At 49.5% G+C, this 23,293-nt stretch overlaps 1 protein-coding gene across 2 annotated transcripts; it reads left to right on the top strand.

Annotated features, from left to right (window-relative positions):
- The first annotated feature begins 2,014 nt into the window (after window positions 1-2,014).
- HAUS5 (HAUS augmin like complex subunit 5) lies at window positions 2,015-23,069 on the top strand. 2 transcript variants are annotated; one of them, XM_083455228.1, is made up of 19 exons: window positions 2,015-2,275; window positions 5,624-5,686; window positions 6,569-6,601; window positions 7,956-7,980; window positions 8,252-8,384; window positions 8,612-8,771; window positions 9,137-9,212; window positions 10,572-10,651; window positions 11,458-11,518; window positions 11,662-11,789; window positions 12,470-12,548; window positions 13,725-13,870; window positions 14,432-14,594; window positions 15,343-15,423; window positions 17,141-17,286; window positions 18,179-18,293; window positions 19,439-19,577; window positions 20,690-20,822; window positions 22,594-23,069. In XM_083455228.1, exons 1-19 carry the CDS (start codon window positions 2,169-2,171, stop codon window positions 22,736-22,738), a joined length of 2,013 nt encoding a protein of 670 aa, XP_083311354.1. In that variant the 5' UTR covers window positions 2,015-2,168; the 3' UTR covers window positions 22,739-23,069. The 2 variants fall into 2 exon arrangements, with proteins under 2 accessions (XP_083311354.1, XP_083311355.1); XM_083455229.1 differs by having other exon boundaries at window positions 2,066-2,275; window positions 8,252-8,487; window positions 8,527-8,771.
- Window positions 23,070-23,293: the final 224 nt, after the last annotated feature.

Here is a 23,293-nt window from a genome sequence, read left to right as displayed (position 1 = left end):
GGAGCCGGCGTACAACTTCCAGGTCATGTGGCCAGCATGACTAAGCCACTTCTGGCGAACCAGCTCACGGAAACACCATTTACCTTCCCACCAGAGTGCTACCTATTTATCTACTTGCACTTTGACGTGCTTTCGAACTGCTAGGTTGGCAGGACCAGAGACCGAGCAATGGGAGCTCACCCCATTGCGGGGATCCGAACCGCCGACCTTCTGATCGGCAAGTCCTAGGCTCTGTGGTTGAACCCACAGCACCACCCACGTTAGGTTAGCACTAATTCTAGCCTCAGGATAATGAATGCAGCTTTGAACTGCCACCCACACTGGTTTGATGCAGGTCAACCTGAAGCGAGACCCACCACAGCTCGTTGACAGAGCACATGCTTCTTCCCCTGCAGAAACTCCCAGGTTCAATCCTGGCCACTTCCAGGTAAACCAGATGAAGGGAATCTTCTGCAGACAGAGACAACAAAATCCTGGGAGGTTGTTAAGCAAGAGGTTGGATGGCCACCTGTCAGGGATTTTTCAGCTGTGATACTTGTGTTTGCAGGGGATTGGACAAGATGGTCCTGTCAGGAGTTCAACCTACACTCGAGTAGGCCCCAGGCAGAGACACATGCCCGACTGTCATGTTTTCTCCCTCCTGGTTGATCGTTTGGGAGCTTCATAAGCTTTCTTCAGCCCAAACATGATAGCGACCGATGCCAACCGACACCGGCACCCTTAGGGATCCGTAGAGTTTGTGCAGCATGTGCATGACAGACCTCAGCAACTCAGCATTTTGGCTAATCTACTTTATTTACATATAAACACACACGGAGCACTGCAACATGGCTCCCTCTTTCTCTAGCATCAGACAGCAAAGAGAGAAAGACAAAGGAAAATGGTGTCTGGGTGGGTTTTCGCTGAATTGGCAAAAAGTAGCACTTTTATTGGGGCAGCGGGGAGAGAGAGAGATTCCCCCCAAAAAACTAAAGAGTTTTGTTTGGATTTTAAGTTATGGGGAAAAGTTAGGTTGGGATGGGGGAAGAAGAAAGATGAGGAAGCTTTTTCAGCCCGAGGACTGCATTCCCATCTAAATGACCTTCCAAGGGCCGCATGCCATTGATGGGCAGGGCCAGAGGCAAGAGGTATGGTATATATTATAAATTTGTACAGAAGGCTAGTTTTTCTTCACACCTGTCTTTTCTCCATCTAAGCAGCCCCATGCAATGCAGATTGCAATAACCTATATATAATTTTATGGGTGACAAAGTCCATACTATATTGGACCACAAACAGCCACAGCTGCTGAACTAACCATAACTGGAAACTGGCACTTCTGACCACTCCTGAGCCTCCAGAGATACCATCAGGTCAAGGAGTGCCCCGGAGATTCATACCTGCTTCTTAAGGGAAGTGTGTTGTGGGTTTATATTACATATACATAAACTGATTGAATATGCGCAGCTTGCGGACCTAATATATAGAATAAGAGAACAACAAGAACATACATTTAAAGACGATCGGAAAATGTTTATTGAATATATAGGGGGAAATCGTGTACACTTGAAAGCACTAGCAGCATTAAGATAAATTCAACGGTGTAAATAAGTTTTGATGGATGTAATAATGGAATACTGAATGGTTTAATTCATGTAAAATATGCAGGGATTTATGATATGCAAAATAAACCATAGAAAGAGAAGAAGGGGAGTCATTGATATTTTAAGGATGTTTAAATGAGTATTCTAAATTGTAAAACATAATATATAATATATATACACACACAAACATGCACACACATTTCGAAACGCATGCATAAGTCATAAAGAGGGCTAAGAGTAAAGATGCAAAAAATGTACTGTACAAATAGGAATAACAAGACAATCAGACACGGCCTTTCGGGCAGACGCTCAGCCCGCTCACAGCCAACCCGAAACTACAAATCCCAGCAGCCTGTGCGAAAGCGGAGTCTCTCTTTCTCGCGCTCTCCCCCTCCCTCTCCGGCTACACGTCCCAGCAGTTCTTGCGACACGGGACTACATCTCCCGGGGTGCCACGCGAGGGTGGGTGGAGCCCAGGAGGGAAGGCGCTGGAGTTGAAGTTCCGCGCAGGCAGCGGGAAAGAAGTAGCAGCAGCAGCAGCTTCGGCTGCGGGAGAAGTTTCGTCGAGCCGCGGCCGTGGTCGGGATGGAATGGGGCAGCGGGGCGTCGCTGGCGCAGGAGCTCCGGCGCTGGGCGGCCGAGGAGATGCAGCTCCCCCCGGACAGAATCCCCTCCGAGAGTGCGGCCCGCCGGTGGGTGACATTCGGCCCTCTCCTGCCTCAGATCCGCGCCCGCCAGGCGGCTCCCTGGAGTGTATTTCAAAAACTCCCGCAAAGCGAGTACCTCTGAGCATGTGCAGAGTTCAGGGCCTTACGCCTCTGGTGACCCAGTTGCTGGGAATCTGGCGGGCAGGGGGCTCTTGCTTGCAGGTCTTGCTTGCAGGTTTATTTTATTGCATGTAGAATTTGAAGGGACCCTTTTCTTTTGCTCGAACCCTGAGATTGAGAGTCATGCTCCACCGGCTGAGCTTTTCCTCCAAGCTTAAGGTGGCATACGCAGTTCTCCCCCCACCCTGCCTCATTTAATCTCCACAACGACCCTGTGAGGTAGGTTAGGCTGAGAGGCAGTGTCTGACCCAAAGCCAGATTCGGTGGGGATTTGAACCCGGGTCTCAAAGGTCTTGGTCCAGTACTCTAACCACTGCACCATGCCACAGGGATCTGGTCGGCCACTGTGAGAATAGGATGTTATGCTAGGTGGGCCATTGGACTGATCCACCAGGGCTCTCCTCTTAGATTTACAGGAGCTTTGTTGGCTTAAGTCTGCTCTCAGCCAGCAGGGAGGAGGATGGGGAGAAAACTAGAATTGACTGAAACAAAATAAAACAAAAAAAATCCTTCCAGTAGCACCTTTAGAGATCAACTAAGTTAGTTATTGGTACGAGCTTTTGTGTCAATAGCTAACTTAGTTGGTTTCTAAGGTGCTGCTGGAAGGAATTTACTTTATTTTATTTATTTTGTTTTGTTTGGTCTGAAGCTCAACATCAAAAAAACGAAGATCATGGCCACTGGTCCCATCACCTCCTGGCAAATAGAAGGGGAGGAAATGGAGGCAGTGAGAGATTTTACTTTCTTGGGCTCCATGATCACTGCAGATGGTGACAGCAGCCACGAAATTAAGAGACGCCTGCAGAGAGCCAGTGTGGTGTAGTGGTTAAGAGCGGTGGATTCGTAATCTGGTGAACTGGGTTCGATTCCCCGCTCCTCCACATGCAGCTGCTGGGTGACCTTGGGCCAGTCACACTTCTCTGAAGTCTCTCAGCCCCACTCACCTCACAGAGTGTTTGTTGTGGGGGAGGAAGGGAAAGGAGATAAAAAAAAAAAAAAGAAATTAAGAGACGCCTGCTTCTTGGGAGGAAAGCAATGACAAACCTAGACAGCATTTTAAAAAGTGGAGACATCGCCTTGCAACAAAGGTCCGTATAGTAAAAGCTATGGTTTTCCCAGTAGTGATGTATGGAAGTGAGAGCTGGACCATAAAGAAGGCTGATCGCCGAAGAATTGACGCTTTTGAATTATGGTGCTGGAGGAGACTCTTGAGAGTCCCATGGACTGCAAGAACATCAAACGCATCCATTCTGAAGGAAATCAGCCCTGAGTGCTCACTGGAAGGACAGATCGTGAAGCTGAGGCTCCAATACTTTGACCACCTCATGAGAAGAGAAGACTCACTGGAAAAGACCCTGATGCTGGGAAAGATGGAGGGCACAAGGAGAAGGGGACGACAGAGGACGAGATGGTGTTCTCGAAGCTACAAACATGAATCTGACCAAACTGCGGGTGGCAGTGGAAGACAGGAGTGCCTGGCGTGCTCTGGTCCATGGGGTCACGAAGAGTCGGACACGACTGAACGACTAAACAACAACAACATGGCAGACCAACACAGCTACCTGCCTGTAACTAGAATCGGCTGAGTCCATCTATCACTGACTCTGCTTCTGCCTGCTGTGGGTCTCCCTATTTTCCATTCTACCCATCCTAATGGGGCTCTGGCTGCAACGCTTGGGCCTGATGGGTGTTAGAAGGCTGCACCTGTAATGTTTTCTTCCAACAATGCCTGTCTTAGAATTCAAGCCTCTTCTAAGCAGATTAATTCCACATTTCCCCCTGTTTAACCCAGTTGTGTACAGCAGAGATAAAAATTGTCCATCAGAATCTGAAACCTTACATAAAATGCCTGCTCAAACAAAAATAGTCCTTGCCAAGCGCTGGACGTTCAGGGGGAGGGGAGAGAGGCCTACTGAAATGGGCCCACAATTCTGAACGTGCAGGTGGGTCTAAGCCATGAGGGGTTGCTAACAGCGCTTCCCGCAAAGACCTCCTCGGCCAGGCAGCGATGTAACGAATCGAGTAGACCTTAGGGCACGGGTGTCAAACACAAGGCCCGCGGGCCAAATCCGGCCCGCCAGACCTCGTCATGTGGCCCGTGTAGCCAGCAATTCCTGGTGTCCGTAAGGGCCGCCCCCCTTCCCCCGCAAGCCCTTTTATCAATGACAAAGGCAGGAACGCTCCTTCCAAGCCTGTCCAGCTCTGCAAAAGGCAACTCTTTCACGCACTTGATTTGCAACCCAACTCAGCCGCGCGGTGCCCTTTCGGATTTCTCCCTCTCCTCGCCGAGCCCCGAATCGAGACCGCCCTCCGCTGTCAAGGCCTGTCTGGCTCGCAGTACCCATTGCGGCGCTTGCTTCTGGGAAATGTGGACTGCTTCCCGGCTCTCCGCCCTCGCTTTGCCCGCTTGGACGGAGCAAAGCACACGACACCGGCTGCGCCATCACGGGGTCCGCGCGCGTAAGAACCGCCGCTGCACACGAGGCTAGGGATCCTTCTCTCTCTCCCTCCCTCAGTTCACCTTTGGCCCTGATCGGAGAGGCCTGATCCCGGGCCATTGCTCGCTCTTCCCTCCTGCATGGGTGACTCGCCCGCCCCCGCCCCCGCCGCCGCCTCCTCCTCCTCCTCTCCTCCCAGAAAGGCAGGCTGGATGCGGGAGGGTCGCTGCACCTTTAAAGTGCTGCACATTTTCTGCTGTGTGTACAAACACCGAGGTCTAGCCGCAAAGTTAGCAAGCCTAGGCCCTTGTTAAGGTGGGCTGGAGGAGGGTTGGCTCGGAAAGCCGCGCGGGTCGCTCTGTGCGCGCCCCCCTCCAAGAAACCCACGCGCGACGGGTCGCTGCTGCAAAAAAATAAATAAAGAGAGCACGAAAGCAAAACCCGTGCACCAGGGGAAGCTTAGCCGGAGGAAGCCGAGGAGCGGCGGCGGACACATAGTCCTACAGATACAACTGGCCCTTTGAGGGTGACCAAACTGCTGATGCGGCCCCCGATGAATTTGAGTTTGACACCCCTGCCTTAGGGGATTCTGGTCCCAAGTTATTAAAGGCTTTGTAAATTAATCCAAGAGCCTAGAACTTTGCCCAGAAGCATATGGGGAGCAGTGGAGTTACATGCTGGTTGCATGTAACAGATTGTATGTTAGTCGTTCTGGAAGCCTTTATGGCTTATGAGTGGGATATAAATGCTTTCCCTCCTTTCCCCTACTCTCTAGGATGTGCTCAGGTCAGTGTGCTGAGATCTGGAAATTCGTCATCCAGCATGTTCGCCACCAAAGGTAAGAAGCTAGATAGTTGTGTTCAGGAGAAGCACCGAGAGGCTGGCGAGTTAGAATTTGGCTTTTTGTTTTCCTCACAGTGGGGAGCTGGTACATCTCGGCTGGACTTTATGCTGGCTTCGGCCGGTGGGAATTGGAGTCCAGCACACAACTTGGAGGGCCACAGGCTCCCCGTCTCTCAGGTGACGCTAGCTGTCCACATTCAGCAGTTCTTTGGCCAGAGGAATTTTGCTATTCCTGGGATCCTGTTTGCGTTCATGGGACATCTTGGGAAGCAGATGGGCTGAAACAGCCAGCTTTTATTATTGGCTCTGTTCTCGTGCCTTTAACGCTAGGCTGAGATACCTAGAATTACAGAGTTGGAAGGGACACTGAGGGTCATGTAGTCCAACCCCCTGCAATGCAGGAATCTCCGCTGAAGCATCCATGGCAGATGGCCATCCAACCTCTGCCTAGAAACCTCCAAGGAAGGAGAGTCCACAACCTCCCAAGGGAGTCTGTTCCACTGTCAAACAGCTCTTACTGTCAGAAAATTATTCCTGATGTTTAGTCAGAATCGCACTTCTTGTAATCTGAAGCTAGTGGCTCAAATCCTACCCTCCAGAACAGGAGAAAGGAAGCTTGCTCCATCTTCCATGTGACAGCCCTTAAGATATTTGAAGATGGCTATCATATCTCCTCTCAGTCTCCTCTTTACATGCTAAACATACTCAATTCCTTCAATCATTCCTCATAAGGTTTGGTTTCCAGACCCTTGGTCACCTTCCTCTGCACATGTTCCACTTTGAAATCGGGGCGACAGTATTTTTTGGCACAGAGATCAAGTAGCGGGGGATACAATGCACTTCATTGACTTACTTTTTCTCTTTGTTGATACTATAGGACCGTAAAGAAGATCCGGGGCAACTTGCTATGGTATCCTTTTTGTGGGCATTTTCCTCCAGCGTTCCACACCTTCTTCTGCTAAGAGTTATCCCTCCTCTTTTTTTCACCCCTTGCAACAGTGGTATGGCAAGCAAAGTTCAGCCGTGGGCAAGTTCCTTTGCCGTTGTGCTGTAGCTCAGTGGTAGAGCATCTGCTTTGCATGCAGAAAGTCCCAGGTTCAATTCCTGGCATCTCCAGGTCGGGCTGGGAGAGGACCCTGCCAGAAACCCTGGAGAGCTGCTGCCAGTCAGAGTAGACAGTTCTGAGCTAGACAGCCCTGTAGGCTGACTTGGTGTAAGGCAACTTTCTGTGTTCCTCCCCTTTATCTGCTTCTCCATGCAGGAGGAAGCAGCACCGGTTGGATTTCTGCAGTGTATTTCCTTTTTATAATCTGCCGTTCCTCCAAGTGGATGCACAGTTCTTTCCACCACTCCCTTCTTATCCCACCACAACAGTCCTATGAGGGAGACTAGGCAGACTTCTGCCTGTGTTTGTTGTCATTTTGGCACCAGGATAGGACTTTTATACTTTCCCAAACCTTTGCATTTTTAAGTGTTGGGGTTTTTTTTGCCTTCTGCCTATACCTTCAGTAGCCTGACATCCAAAAATTCAGCAGGTGAAGCTTTGCCCACTATTTCTTTCATGCCAGGGATGTATTACCTGCTTATGTATGCCTGGCAGTGGTTAAAAGAACAGCAGCAGAGGCACTCTTCCCCACTCCCCCCAAAAAAGAGGCAGCCCTACTCTAGAGGGCTGTAGAACAACCTTTCTGTAGAACAACCTTTGTGCCACTGCCTTCTTCATCAGTATTACTCCAAATGATGAACTTTTTCCTGTTTTCTGACTTCTGTCAAAACACATTGCTTACAACTGCACCACGGTTTACTGTGTTATAAACAAGCCTAGCCTCTTGCTGAGCTCTCACGCTCTCCCCTTCTGCTGCCTTGCCACATCCATGAAAAGGGCTTTGGTGTTTCATGAATCGCAGCTTGGCATCTCATCCAGACCCAGCAAACTATGGTTGATCTTAACATACAATTTGCTTGAAAGACATCAAACCATGGTTTACAAAGCTGGCATTTTCAACACACCATTGTTACGATCAACCACAGCTTAGGATGTTGATGTAACCACTGAATTGTGATCATGCATCAGAATCAGAAGCTTCCAGACTTCTTTTAAAAAATGGCTATTTACCTCAAGGGATGGAAGTGGGAGCACACCTGCAGCAGAGAAAACTGGGTTCTATGCTTGTTGGCTTCTTATGACTTCTGGACGTAGTTGTTATAGCGACTAAAGAAAAATGGGAAACTGTTGGTTTTCTTAACCTGAACCTTTCATGTAGGTATCGGCAGATGGAGGAGACTGAGGTGAGAGATCAATATACCGGGAGGTATTTGGGTGTTGCTGTTTATCTGTGGGGCTTGGGCTTTGTAATCTGTGGGGAAGGGACTGCCTTTAGGATGTGGAGGGGGGAACTTGGAGGCAGAGGCCACATTCACACCCTACGTTTGTGGGATAGTGGGGCAGGGAGGAGGGTTGCCTTATGTCTATGAGTATTGTGGCCAAATGAGCTGTGAGTGAGCTTAAATGTGCCACGGCAGAGTTCCACCCTGGCAGGGCTGGTGTTTTTCTCCCCAGGGTAAGCCCAGCAGTTCAGAATCGGAGAAGGAGCGCCGTAAGCAGCTGGTCCAAGACATCACCCGCCTGCGGGGGGAGTTGCAGCAGCTGGACTTGCAGATTGAATCAGCACAGCATGAGCTTGTGGCGGATGGTGAGTGGGAAGATGTTGGCTCAATGGTCGTAAGGACTAGAACCTGGAGTGGTTGTTTAAAAAATTAAAAAGAGGCCAAAACCTAATGCCTGTTCTAGCACTTGTGACAATCCAACACAGGGGATCTTTGTTGTTATTCTAGCACTTGTGCAGAGATCCCAAGGTTGCGTGGGAGTACCCACACGGCCCAATTTGTGATGCGCTCTTGCTCTCATCTGGTCTCTCAGAGGTCGCCCTGGAGACGGCGCAGGAGGAGATCCGGGATGCCAAGCGCCGCAGCTTGCTGCTCAAGGCGTACTCTGCCCGGGTCGCAGCAGAGCGTCAGCAACTGCAAGCGAGAGCTGCAAAAGTCGGAGACCGTCTGGAGCAGCTGCAAGAGATGGAGAGGTACAGTCCCCCATTTCCAGTCTCTTGGCTAGGCAGGGCACATTTGTCCAGAGTAGGGAACCAAGAGCCGAATGTGGCCCTCCCTGCCTGGCCCTTGGAACTCTTGTGAGGCCACGCCCCCTCTCCAGGCCACACCCCTCACTGGCCCCGGCTTTGCCCCCTCCTTGATTGCTTTTACCTGGATGGAACTCTGATGACACCTCTCCCTTGCCCGGGTGGCGGATGAACAGTCACTTTGTATAGCTTAGTGTACAAAGGTGAGATGTGCATTGGTTGCTCTGCCCACAATGGGCATGCAGGGAATGTCTGAAAGGTCTGCCCAGCTGCTGGAAGGGATTCTCTCTGTTCTAATTTGTTCTCTGTAGGAAGGCCAGGACAGCGGTGGTGTTCAGCAAGAAAGCCCCGGAGCCTGGATTCCCCAGCTTGGAGCCGGAGGTTTTGGTGAGGACTGGTGGCTTGCTTGCGGGGAAGAGGGCAGAGTAGCTTCTTGCAAAGGTATATTTACTTGAGATCAGGGAAATCGGGATTTCCAAGTACTTATTTACTTTGTAGTACTGGCTTAAGGACAGCTCTTTCTGGTCAAAAGTGTACGTACCAATGTCTGGTTACTTATTGACCGAAACCTTGATTCTGAAATCATAATCTTTCAATTTCTGGTGCTTATATCCCAATTTTTTTCCCTCTCCAAGGAGCTCAAGGCGGCATACATGGTTCTCTCCCTTATTTAATCCCCACAAAGACCCTGCAAGGTAGGCTAGGCTGAGAGGCAGTAGTGACTCACCCCAAAGTCATCCTGTTCTCACAGCGGCCAACCAGATGCCTATGGGAAGCCTGCAAACAGGACCTGAACCCAACAGCACTCTTTCCTCCTGTGGTTTCCAGCATCTTGTATTCAGAAACATGTTGCTTCTGACAGTGGAAGTAGCCATCAGGGTTCGAAGCCAGTGTTTTCCTTCTCCAGGAATTTGTCTAGTTCTCTGTTAAAGCCACACGAGTTGGTGGCCCTCATTGCATCTTGTGGGAATGAGTTCCATAGTTTAACTATGTGTGAAGATGTTATTTCTGTCCTGAATCTTCCAACATTCTAGCATTGGTTCTAGTGTTTGTGCACGAGTTCTAGCACGTGCCAAGGTTCTGCGGTATGAGACCAGACACAGTTTTCGGGGCACGTAATTCAGTAGATTTGGAGGGCTGTTTTGGATGTATGCACTGTGGAAGCTCAGTCAAGCAGTTAAGCTCACTGCAGAAAACAGGCACTTAGCAGAGTTGTCATTTTACTAGGCCAACACCAACATGCACTACTGCACATACATGCACTATTTATAGATGTTATGAGTAATCTCCTCTCTCTGAGCCCAGAGAGGGCTATTTGCTTCAAAGTCCATGCTTGTGTTAAAGTCCACAGCCAAGTCCTTGGTTCAGTTGCTTGCAGAGTCCTCCAACTTAATGAGTTCTCTGAAGTCTGCCAATTTTCCAACTTCTTCCTCAGATGATCTCTTCAAAAAAATATTCACTCAAATCCACAGTTTCATCACATAACCTTCAACAAGTCCTGCAATCCCCTACCACAACAACCCACACAGCATGCTGTAACCTGAGTTTTTACATGCAATGTTTCTCCCAAATCTGCCCCATAGCACAGATAACAGAGTTAGCCTGCCAGTGCATTGTGGGGAATGAGCCATCGTCTCTGCTGACTCATGGAGAATTAACCTGTTAACTGCATTTTTTAACAGGCTGGAGGTAGGTGTATTTGGGGGAGAAAACGTTAGCTGAGGTCTGTCCCTTGTTTCTCTCCAGCGAGATGTCCAGGAGGCCTGCCAGCTGCGCTTCCACTTCCTGAAGACCCTCTTTGAGCGCAGCGTATCAGGGCATTTTCCGTAAGAGCCTATCTTCCACCCCTTTCCCACTTCCCTTACATTTGGCCCATGTTTTGTATACTTTCCTCCCATTAGCCTTGCATTGTAGACCTCTCCCTTGCTCCATGAGTGCCCAGCTTCCGGATTTCACATTGGGTATCTAGAAAATGAGCCACAGTCTCTTTGGACAGCCCAACATAGCGCTGGCTAACCGAACTGGGACTCTGAGGTCTCTGCTGCAGTGCTAATCTTCCAATTTTTAGAGGGGGGGGGGGGGAGTTGCTTTAGTGGGACTTTGCCTGCTTCTGCCAGACATTGGACTACTTGATATTTAAGGTTACCTCTATCTCGTATGATTCTATGAGATGTGATGGGCTGAACCTGGGATCTTCTAGAAGGAAAGCAGTTCATAATTCTATTCCTCCCATGAAATTCCTGCACTGGCTCCCCATCTGCTTCCAGGCTTGGTCCAATGCCATGAAGCTCCCTTTCTAAAGCCCTTGCAGCTAAAGACCCTCTCCCCAATTCTACACCCACACAAGTTTGTCCTTTCCAAAAACCTTGTGTCTTCAAACCATTTGGGAGTGCCCGTTCCCTTTTGGTATCCTTCCCCTTTGAAAAGCATCCTGGTTATTCTTACCTGCCCTTTTCTTCCTGCCTCCCCGAGCAGGTTTGGGGGAACCTGCAGCCCTCCAGAGATGTTGCTGGATTATGCATGCTGGGGCTGATGGGAGTTGTAGTTCAGCCACATCTGGAGGGCCACAGGTTCCCTACACCTGCCCTTGAATTTCTAACACACTCTCTCTTTTTCCTTTGGTGTCTCTCAGCAGCGGGATGAATGAGGAGCAGCTGAACTCTTCCTACCAGCACTGGCTGAGCGTTGTGGAGGTAGGACCACATGTTGCAGAGCAGCGACAAGGAAGCCTGTTGCTGTGCTTGGGCAGCCTGCTCTATGACTGCCTGTGAGCAGTCTCTTCTCTCTCTCTCTGTCTTTGAGGTCATCCTCACTAGCTTTCCCTGTCCCCCCACAGAAAGTAGCTGGCTCCCACCCTCCAGCCCACATCCTTTCAGCCCTGGAGCACCTTGCCTTGCAGAACACACAGCAGCTGCAGGAGCTCACCACCAGCATCAACATTCCTAGGGATGTGGAAGCCCTCAAGTAGGTCCTGCCCTGGGGGAGAGGGGTGGCAGTTTTGGGTATCCTGGGCTAATGACACCACCCAGCACCCCCGGGCAGCCTCTGGAGAGGTCCGGAGGGTGGCAACATGAGAACGGGACTTTTCCGCAGTGGCTCTCCATTTGTAGAATGCTCTCCCCAGGGAGGCTCGCCTGGTGCCTTCATTTAGGTGCCAGGTGAAAATGTTCCTCTTTAATCAGACAGCCACTGATTGACAGCCAGTGCCATGGAAGCCGAGATTATTGGGTTTTCTTTGTTTTTGTTTTCATTATGTATTTTCTGTTTTTTTATATATTGTGATGTTTATCTAACTGCCCTGAGACCTGGGGCGTATAGGGCGGTATACAAATTTAATTAATTACTAAATAATAATAGTAATGAGGCAGGGCCAGGGAAGGGTATTTCCTAGAGAGAGGAGGCAGGGCCTGGGGAGAAGGTCTGAGGTTCTTCATTGGCTCCCGTTTCAATCACTCGCAATGTCTCTCTGTGGATCAGAACTGTGGGGAACGTAACCTGGCTGGCCCCGAACCAGCTATTTTTTACGGAAGCATCACTGTTCTTTGGCACCAGTAAGCCCATCAAGGCTCGGGGGAAGTGGTCCCCTCGGTATCTGATGAGGCACTTTGGGGTCTACAGTTCTCTCCTTTCTGCCCCACGCTCAGGTTTCGCTATGATAACGCCCACCTGGAGGATGTCTCGGATCCAATGAATGACCTGCCCTCTGTCCAGACCCTCATACAGGTGATGGCTCTTGGCACTGCCTTGTGGATGAATGTAAGGGAGGGCGTGTTTAGCTATGGTTCACACATGGTCTGTTTTATCTCTCGTGAATAGGGCTGTCAAGCACCTACCTTGTCTGAGTTTCTGAATGAGTGCTGTTTCCAATGCAGCTTTTGCTTTGGCCAGTTCATACATTCAGTTCTTCGCTGCTTGAAGGTGCTTGTGCTGCCCATATTCACTCTTGTGTGAATTCTTAGAGAGCTAACTAAAGACACTGGTTATCTGAAAACTTGTTTCCTTGGAAGTGTATAATTGATCTCTCCAAATTATTTTGGGCAGCAGGATTTAAGGTGGATCTGGTGATAAGGACATTGGAAGCTATGTTTCTGAGCATTATTCAAAGAGCTGGTGCTGACTTTTAAAGCCCTAAATGGCCTTGGCCCTGTATACCTGAAGGAGCGTCTCCACCCCCATCGTTCTGTCCAGACACTGAGGTCCAGCTCCGAGGGCCTTCTGGTGCTTCCCTCACTATGAGAAATAATGTTAGAGGGGACCAGGCAGAGGGCTTTCTCAGCAGTGGCACCCACCCTGTGGAACGCCCTCCAACCAGATGTCAAGGAAATAAACAACTCTCTGACGTTTAGAATAATAATAATAATAATAATAATAATATTTTTTTATTTATACCCCGCCCTCCCCAGCCAAGGCCGGGCTCAGAGCGGCTTACAAGCAATAATAAAAACAAGATGAATTATTACAACTTAAAAACAAAAGTAAAATACAACATTAAAATAATGGAACATTAAAATATTAAAATGTAGGCTCATTGCAGGAGGAGAAGGAAAAGAAAAAAGAAAGAGAGGGGGGAGGGAATCAAATTGGCTCCAAGCCAAAGGCCATCTGAAGACATCTGAAAGACAGCCCTGTATAGGGAAGTTTTCAATGTGTGGTGTCTTACTGTGTTTTAATTTCTTGGAAGCCGCCCAGAGTGGTTGGGGCAACCCAGGCAGGTGGGCAGCATATAAATAAATTATTATTATTATTTATTAGCTGCCTTCTACTTAGTCAGACCTTTGGTCCATCTAGTTCAGTTCAGGTCCATCTTTGTCAGCACTGTCGTTTTCCATAGGAGTTAGGTGCCAAAGAAAAGGGGGTGCTCATAGTTTTTGCTTTCCTTCTTCCTCTCCTGGTGGGCAGGAGGGATGGAGCAAGTGCGAGATGCTTTGTGTGGAGCAGATCCCTTTAAATGCCCAGGAGAGGAGCCTCTTGGCTCGGCTGGAAGCTGTCGTCCAGGAGATGCATAGCCTGCTGTCTGATGACTCGGAGCGCTCTATCCTGGCCAGGTGAGAAGACGGATCTTGCAGTTGCGGTTCCTTCAGGGGAGACCATGAGCAGCAATGGAGCCGTGCATCTCACTTTTAAAAACAAAACTCTAAGCCAGTGTTTCCCAAAGTGGGCGATACCAGCCCCTGGGTAGTGTGGGTAGGGAGCCAGCGTGGTGTAGTGGTTAAGAGCTGTGGACTTGTAATCTGGTGAACCGGGTTCGATTCCCTGCTCCTCCACATGCAGCTGCTGGGTGACCTTGGGCCAGTCACACTTCTCTGAAGTCTCTCAGCCTCACTCACCTCACAGAGTGTTTATTGTGGGGGAGGAAGGGAAAGGAGATTGTTAGCTGCTTTGAGACTAATGATAAAGCGGGATATCAAATCCAAACTCTTCTGAGGATGGGGCAGTATTCTGGAAAGATCCAGGGGGGCAGTAGTAGCCTTGGGTGCAATTGGGGGGTGTTGAATAAAAATAAGGGCAGTGGAAGCAAACGGGGAGAGACCTATAAGTGCACTGTGTGAACAGACACATGTCAGGGATTCTCTTCCCCCTTTTTCTCATGCTGCCTCCAATCCCAGAGCTGCGTTTGAGCTGGAGCTCCGGGCCGTGAGGTTGAGGGGATACAGAGACGGACTTCTGCAGGGCTGCCGGGAGCTGGAAGAGGCAGTGAGGACCCGGCATGAGGAACTGCAGGCTGTGCAAGCTAAACGCCAGAGCATCCTGGACTTCCGCCACCTGGTGGTGAGTGTGTGGAAGGGAGGATAAATATTCGAGGGGGAAAGAGTTGTGCGGGTCTCAGGATCATAGGTGTGTGGAGCGGACCCCCAGGGTCATCTAGTCCCACCCCCACCACCCCGCCATGCAGGAATCTCTTGCCCAACATGGGGCCTGAACTCACGACCCTGAGATGAACAGCCGGCATTCTCTCCTAACTGAGCTATGCCAGCAATAGATCCAGAGAGTCTGAGGAGTAGCATCAAAAGCCTTGAGACAATACTGCTTAGAAGCCATGTAAGCAGGATGTGAATGAATAAGCAATTATAGAGAAGGATGTCGACTTCTAGGTTAGGAAGAGCCATTCTTGTTTCTCTCTTCCCGTCCCCCCGCATAAATATAATGAACTACAAAACCCATCATCCCTGGCCACAGGCCTCTGGCAACCTCTGGCAAGTGCTATATTGGGGGAGGTTGTTGAAAGCCCCCTCTTTCCCTTTTCAGAGTGCCCTGTGAAGTGGAATGGTTTGTTTAAACCAATCTGGGAATTTTAGCTCTGCGAGGGTCTCCTGACAACTCCCAGCACCCTTAACAAACTTCAGCTCCCAGAATGCTTTGGGGGAAGCTGTGACAAGTGGTGCCATACTGCTTTAACTGGATGATGTGAATGTGGCTGTGTGTGTGTGTGCCTGTGTGCCTATGCCATTAGGAAAGGCTTTGTGCAGTCTTTTGAAAAGTAGCTCCTTAATCTCCCTTCTCTGCCTCCTTCCTACAGAATGAGAAACAGCAGCACATCCGGGCGCTCATCAAGGGAACGTCGTATCTTAAATCACAGCTTCGCAAGGACCAGGCAGAGGCAAGATCTGAGGCTCCCTTCCACCTCTACGCGGATATATTTATGGCCCAGGGTGGCAATGTGCCAGAATCTGTTGCTCAGAAGTAGGGAGATGAAGTTTGGCTATGTAGAAAGGGGGGCATGCTAGATGTTGGGGTCAGGCTAAGGGGCAGCAGCAGATTTTGAGAGGGCGAGTGTGGACTACCAGCTCCCGTCAGCCCCTTGCAACATCCCCATTGGTCAAGGCTAATGGGGTTTGTAGCCTAGCCTGGTGACCTCCATAAATGATCTTAGAATTGTAGACTGAAAGGGTCATCTAGTCGCCAGGTTTCCCCATACCTAATGCACCATCTGCTTAAAGCCAGACTGGTCATGCTACAAAATTCACATGCTGGACCTAAGAATCTGCCTTATGCCAGGTTGGTCTATTTGCCCACCCAGCCAAAGCTTATCTCATCTGACTGGCACCTGTCGTTCTCCAGAATCTCGGGCAGAGATGGGTCTTTCCCATTAGCTGTTTCCTGATCCGTTTAACCGACAAACATTAGGAAAAGGCATGGCATAAGAGGAAGATGAATTTGGAGGGAGGAGGAAATCTGCCAACAGCTGTGCAAGTTCATAGTTGAACGCTGGTCTTCTAATAGCCAGCTAGGATACAAGAGCTCAGGGAAGAGGCACCAAAAGTTGCTGTAATCTCAGCTGTGCTGACAGTGGCCCTGCACCCCACCTACTCCCTCCTCTGCTGCAGCCTGATGTAACAACTGCTGCCGGGTGACCATTGATAAAGGATGGAGCACGGCTTCTTAGCAGCAAGGATCGTGACATTTAATAATAATAATAATTTTATTATTTATACTCCACCCACCTGGCTATTTCCCCAGCTACTCTGGGTGGCTTACAGCACATTAAAAATTGTAAATATTAGACATTAAAAACTTCCCTAAACAGGGCTGCCTTCAGATGTCAGATAGTTGTTTATTTTCCTGACATCCGATGGGAGGGCCTTCCACAGGCGAGAAGGCCCTCTGCCTGGTTCCCTGTAACGCTCCTTCAGGTATACTGGGCCGAGGCCGTTTAGGGCTTTAAAGGTGAACACCAGCACTTTGAATTGTGCTCGGAAACGTACTGGGAGCCAGTGTAGGTCTTTCAGGACCATTGTTATATGGTCTTGGAGGCCATTCCCAGTCACCAGTCTAGCTGCCGCATTCTGGATTAGTTGTAGTTTCCGGCTCACCTTCAAAGGTAGCCCCACATAGAGCACATTGCAGTAGTCCAAGTGGGAGATAACCAGAGCATGCACCACAGCCTGATTACCTGATGGAGCTGGTAGACACAGAATAGACCTGCGCCTCCATGGACAGCTTTGAGTCCAAAAGGACTCCCAGGCTGTGCAACTGGTCCTTCAGGAGCACAGTTATCCCATTCAGGACCAGAGAGTCCTCCACACCTGCTTGCCCCCTGTCTCCCCAAAAACAGTACTTCTGCCTTGTCAGGATTCAACCTCAATCCGTTAGCCGCCATCCATCCTCCAACCGCCTCCAGACATACTGCCACTAGAGTTGTTCCTAACCCAAGTGGGGTTCTGCAATGTTGAGGACTAGAAACTTTCAAAATAAATATTACAAAAAGTGCAGCGAGGAGACCTGGGATTCCGTGTTCTGCACCTGGGAGCAGAGGTACTGTGCTTACGTGGCAGCTTTGTGACCATGCTGGTTTTTCTTTTATGTCTCTCCATCAGATCCAAGACTTCATAGAGAAGAAACTGCTGCCTCAAGAGCAGCTGGTGAAGGAAGCAGCGGAGCAGCTGGAGGATAGGGTGGACCGCGAGGTTCGACAGTTTGGGACCATCGCTCTGCCTTGCCTGCTGCGTCGCGATCTCCCTGCGTGAGTCCTCCTCCCCTCCCCATAGACGGGCAACGCTTTGGGCTCTAGAAACAGGAGAGCCCCACATTGGGCAGCGAGATACCTACTTCTAAGTTTCTCGTTTTCAAAAGAGCAAAGTCACGCTTTGGCCATGTCTCCCAAAATCGTTGAAGCTGGAGAACTGGCTGCAAGTAAGAGTAGGCCTCCCTGATCCTGGTGTTCCCCAGATGCTGTTGAACTGCAGCTGACCATGGGCCATGCTAGAGTTGAGACAGCAGGGTGGGCAAGGCTGCTAAAGACTTTTGCTGGTTGGAGTCGGATGGTTAATTGGTCCTGGCTCCTCCTCCGATGATCAAAGCTGGAATATATTGGCTGGAATATATTGGCCAAGTACAAATAGTTAAACTGTATTCAAATGAGATTTATGTGGATTTCAGGTCTTGTCCTTCTTTAATGCATAATCTAGAGGGTGGTTAGCAGTATCATGCCACTTTAAATTGCCATGCCTCCCCCCAGAGAATCCTGGGAACTGTAAAGGGCACCAAGAGTTTCTTGGGAGTCCCTTATTCCCCTGCCAGAGTCACAAATCCCAGAGCGGTTTAACAATCGGGGACCTCTGGGAATCGTGACTCTGTGTGGGGCAGAGGGCTCTCCTAACAACTCTTGCTGGCCTTTACATTTCCCAGGATTCTTTGGGTGGAAGCCGTAAAGGATTCAAAGTGGTACGATACTGCTTTAAATGTATAGCGCGGACCGGGCCCATGTTCATACCTCAAGTAAGCACACAAATGCGTGTGCGTTGGGATCAGAATGCATCCTCCATCTTTGATTTGAAGACAAGGTGTGGGGTGGAGAGGAAATCGTGAGCTTTTCTTACTGACACCCCCCCCCAAAAAAAAAAAAAACATTTCAGGTCTCAGCGAATCCCTGCCCATGAGCTTTCTATCCACCGCCTGAGCCGAACAGCGCCAGCCGTGTACCAGCCCTTCTTCAATGTGTGCCAGGGAGTTGCCTTCCCTCTCTACAAGGTGAGTGCCTCTCTGCTGTGGGCTTGGTTTATATCTAGGTGGGGTGGGGGGAGGAAGCTAACTGGGTTGGATAACTTGAAATAACTCCCCCAATAGCCCAGTGGTAGAGCCCATGCAGGAAGTCCTGAGTTCACCTTTTTGTTTATAGCAGGACAGCAGGCACTCACCTGTGACACTCCAGCTTTTGCTAGACTCCTACTCCCATCATCCCCAGCCACCATGGCCCAGAGGTCAGGGATGGTGGGAGCTGTAGTCCAGTAGCTTCTGGAGGGCCTCAGGTTAGCCGTCTCTGTGTTAAAAGGATCAGGAAACAGGTGGTGGGAGCAATGCCAGGAGCCATACTGGGCTTCATGGACAAATAGCCTGGCCTGGTGCCAGGTGGCTTCCCCATGTTCCTGGGATCCCGCACAGCCTTTTTTGCAGGCTCCTTTTCTAGCAAGAAAAAATGTGTTCTAGCGGCTTCGCATATCATGCAGAAGCCGACACAATTGCCATGGCCTGTCTGTGAAAGCAGAGAGCTCTGGGCGACCCCAGTTCTGTGAAATGTGCATTTGTATTCTGTATGCACCTTTAGGTTTATAGAACAGGACAGGATTTTGTTCAATTAGTCCGTCGCTAGGGCTGGGCGATAACTGGTTTTCAACATCACAACAGATCGCCTGCTAAACAATCTCAATATGCTGATATGTCACAATGTCTGAAATAATGTAGAGGCTTTGGCTGGCTTCACAGTTTCTCCCCACATTGTGTGCGCGTTATGCAAAAATCACATCATGGTTTGCAATATATTGCCAGGTCAAAAATTGTGAAACTGATACCATACTGGTTTTGACTTCAAACTGGTTTTGGGCAATATATCGCCCAGCCATATCCATCACCCGTATCAAGAGAACAAAATGCAGTTCATCAAACAAAACGTCTGTTTCTTGGGTGAAATAGCTGGAAATTAAACATGAAGCTTTATTTTAAATAGGGCTGCTGCTTGTCAAAATGACTCGGTACCCTTAACTCCGAACCTTTACCAGTGGTCTAAAATCCGCCCTAGATAGGTTTTTCTAAAATGGGAGGCCTTCCTGTGTTGTTCTCCAGCATCTTGTGTTGATGTCTGCTATGCCCCGTGCTCCCTCGTTCCTCTCTGTCTCCAGGCCCCGGAGGAGCTGCTTGTGCACACCGCAGAGCTGAAGAAGATGCTCGTGCTCCTGCGTGCCCAACTTGGCTCAAAGCAGAGGGCGCTGGGAAGCCTGCAGCGCCAGCTGGATAACTCCCCGGAACCAGATGCGCAGGGTGAGTCGGCCTTAGCGTGGCACCTCTTGGAGAAGGGAGCCGTGGCTTGTGGGTGAGGCGTCTGCTTCCCATGTAAAGGTCCCAGCTTCAGTCACCAGCATCTTCAGTTAGGGCTGGGAATATTCACTTCCTGAAAAAGCCCCTGCCAAGTCAGTGCAAACCAGGGAAGCGGGTGTGTGTGCCCCCCCACCCAGCCAGAGGGCCACATTCCCTTCTAGGCAAGCTTTTGAAGGCCATGTGCCAGTTGTGGGTGGGGCCAGAAGCACAAGTGGGCGGAGCAACAGGTGAGGAGAATAATAATAATAATAATTTATTATTTGTACCCTGCCCATCTGGCTGGGTTTCCCCAGCCACTCTGGGCAGCTTCCAACAAAGATGAAAAATATATTAAAATGTTATCCTTTGTACAATAGGCTGGTTTCTATACACACACACACTCGCCCCCTCTGTATTCTCCATTCAAGAAAGAGGCATTATCGGAGTTCCTGCCCAGCCAAAACACTGGAATAGGCCTAGTTTCCTCACCTGTGGCCCTCCACCAATGGCTCAACCAATCCCCATCAATGTTCTTTCTCAGGAACACTGGAAAATACCTTATATGCCAGTGGTTTTCAACCAGTGTACTGCAAACAACAGGGGCTACTTCGGTGGCTGCCCGGAGGACTCTCAAGGAGAGGAGAGAGGAGGCTGAGGGAACACTCCACAAGGGAGGGGTTTCAAAAAGGGGTGACAGGCTACCAGCTCTGCAGACAAGGGGTGACATAGCTGGACTTCTGAGGCTCAGAGCATATTTCCCTACAGAGGAGCGGCAGAAGGAATGTGATTGGTCAGGGGAGCTGTGGACTCAAAAAGGTTGAAATCCTCTTGTCTTAGGCTAACTCCAGGAATACACTTCCTTCCGTTCTGTGTTGGGCTTCATTGGTGCAAGTGGGGAGTTGCTACTACCATACTACTTCAAAAATGCATTTTTAGTTTCCGTTTATGCGTATGATTTGGACTAACCCCGAGGCCACCTACAAGTTGTGGGAGGTAAACAACCTCCATACATAGTTGCTGCTTGATACTCAGCGAGTTCTTCCCAAATCTCCCTCTCCGCCCCTCTCTGTCCCCAGCTCTCGTGCGGGAGGTGCAGAGCCACGATGAGGAGCAGGTCCGGGAGCTGCTGCCCCGGATCCAGCGCATGACGGATCAGTGCCGGTGTCGTATTGAGCGTTGGCAGGAGGTACAGGCTGTTGTGGATGCCTGGTAAGTGGAGGGAGGTTGGCAAGCCATTGTGGGATATATTCCTGAGCGTAGTCCCTTCCGGATGCAGTTAGGACCACAACTCCCATCATCCCTGGCTGTTGCCCATGCTGCTTGGGGCTGATGGGAGTTGGTGGACTCAACATGGCATCTACCTTTGGATTAGGGCAGCCTTACTCAAACATGGGCCCCATCATCCGTGAGGAATAATGTGTGGGTAGTAGGCGATAGGGACATGGTGGCGCTGTGGGTTAAACCACAGAGCCTAGGACTTGCTGATTAGAAGGTCAGAGGTTCGAATCCCCGTGACGGGGTGAGCTCCCGTTGCTCAGTGCCAGCTCCTGCCAACCTAGCAGTTCAAAAGCACGTCAAAGTGCAAGTAGATAAATAGGTACCGCTTCGGCGGGAAGGTAAATGGCGCTGCTCTGGTTCGCCAGAAGCAGCTTAGTCATGCTGGCCACATAACCCGGAAGCTGTACGTCGGCTCCCTTGGCCAATAAAGCGAGATGAGCACCGCAACCCCAGAGTCGGTCACAACTGGACCTAATGGTCAGAGGTCCCTTTACCTTACTGGGCGATAGATATAGGACACAATATAGAATTTAACCTCTGGGAAAAACTCTGGAAAAGTGATTTGAAGTTCACAACATGTTATTCTTTGAAGGAGAACTACTTGACAATGATTTACAGATGGTATTTAACTCCGAGTCGGCTTGCTAAGATGTATAAAGTGCTGGAGATGCAAAGAGGTGGAGGGAACGTTCTTCATATGTGGTGGACTTGTAAGAGGGTAAAAGAGTATTGGAAAATGATCCATCATTAATTGAAAAAAAGTTTAAAAGTACTTTCCCCCCCTCCCCCAATTCAGAGTCCTTTCTGTTGGGGATAATTCAGACTGAAATTCCCAGGTATTGAAAAAAGGTTATTTATGTATGCTACTACTGTGGCCCGTGTTTTGTTAGCCCAAAAATGGAAAACGAGCGGGGCCCCAACCAAAGAAGAATGGCAACTCAAGTTGACAGAATATTCGCAGCTTGCAGACTTAACATATAGAATAAGAGAACAAGAACATACGTTTAGAGAAGATTGGAAAACGTTTATTGAATATGTTTAGATGGATGTAATAATGGAATACTGAATAGTATAGCTTTTGTAAAATGGTATAGCTTTTGTAAAATGTGCAGGGATTTAGGATATGTAAAATGAACCATGGAAAGACAAGGGAAGTCATTAATATTTTAAGGATGTAAAAACGAGTGCTTTAAATTGTAAAACAGAAATATATATATATACAGTGGTACCTCAGGTTAAGAACTTAATTCGTTCTGGAGGTCCGTTCTTAACCTGAAACTGTTCTTAACCTGAAGCACCACTTTAGCTAACGGGGCCTCCCGCTGCCGCCGTGCGATTTCTGTTCTCATCCTGAAGCAAAGTTCTTAACCCGAGGTACTATTTCTGGGTTAGCGGAGTCTGTAACCTGAAGCATCTGTAACCCGAGGTACCACTATATATGGAATAATGTGTGGATGGTCCAGTATCCACCCCAATGCAATGGCATGTTGTGGGATGCACCTGCAAAATAAACCCCACAGTCTGGAGGAGCCCTAGTTGACGGGGATTTCTGCCTTAAAAAAGAGAAAGAAATTGGTGCACAGGACCCATCAACTCTGAGATTCTTGGGGATGTTTTTGGAGGGGGGTGAGGTGGGGGGAGTCCTTCAAAAAACTAGCCCAGCTGCCACTCTGAAACACCCTCTCTGTTTTCCCTCTTCCAGGTGGGAGCAACCTGCGCAGTTTGTACTCCCCACTGAGCGCCGCCTTGGCTTCACCCTGCAGCAGTGGCTGGAGCGCTGGACCCTGGCATCCAGGGCTCTGCAACAGAAGCAGCAGCAGCAACACCAGCAGCAGAGCTGGGTCTGAGACCAGGGTGGGAGAGTGCTGGGCATTTGTGTCAAAATGGCACACACACACACACATGCCACTTGCTGGAATATAGGTATCTAAGCCTAGCTGCACTCATTACCGAAGGGGCACGGCATAGGTCAGGTTGCTATGGGGAGGAACCTAAGAGCTGTCTGTCTCTCTCTGTCTCTCTCTGTCTCTCTCTCTCTCTGTCTCTCTCTCTCTCTCTCTCTCACACACACACACACACACACACCAGCATCCTTTCTTGCTGTAAGTTACGATTTGATAAGTAGAATGTGCCTTCGTATTTTCTAATTCTTTGGAATAAATCTTGCCTGCATCAAAACACGCCTTCATATTTTCCAGTTATTTGGACTGAATCAAAATGCCATGAAATCTCAGTCAGGGGTGGTACTTGCTCTCATCCTTCTGTGGCCTGGCTCAGCCATTTCTAACTTCTGCAATACGTGCTGCTGCCCTGCGGTTTTGGCAGCAGTTCCTCACTTGTACACCTGGCAGGATCCTTCATTGGTTTGTTGCTCCTCCCCAAGAAAGCAGGGTTTCATCTAA

Source organism: Podarcis tiliguerta (assembly GCF_965153285.1).
Source record: "Podarcis tiliguerta genome assembly, chromosome: 8".
Lineage (NCBI taxonomy): Eukaryota > Metazoa > Chordata > Lepidosauria > Squamata > Lacertidae > Podarcis > Podarcis tiliguerta.
Note: the sequence above shows the minus strand (reverse complement) of the source record. Positions and strands in the feature narration are given on the sequence as shown.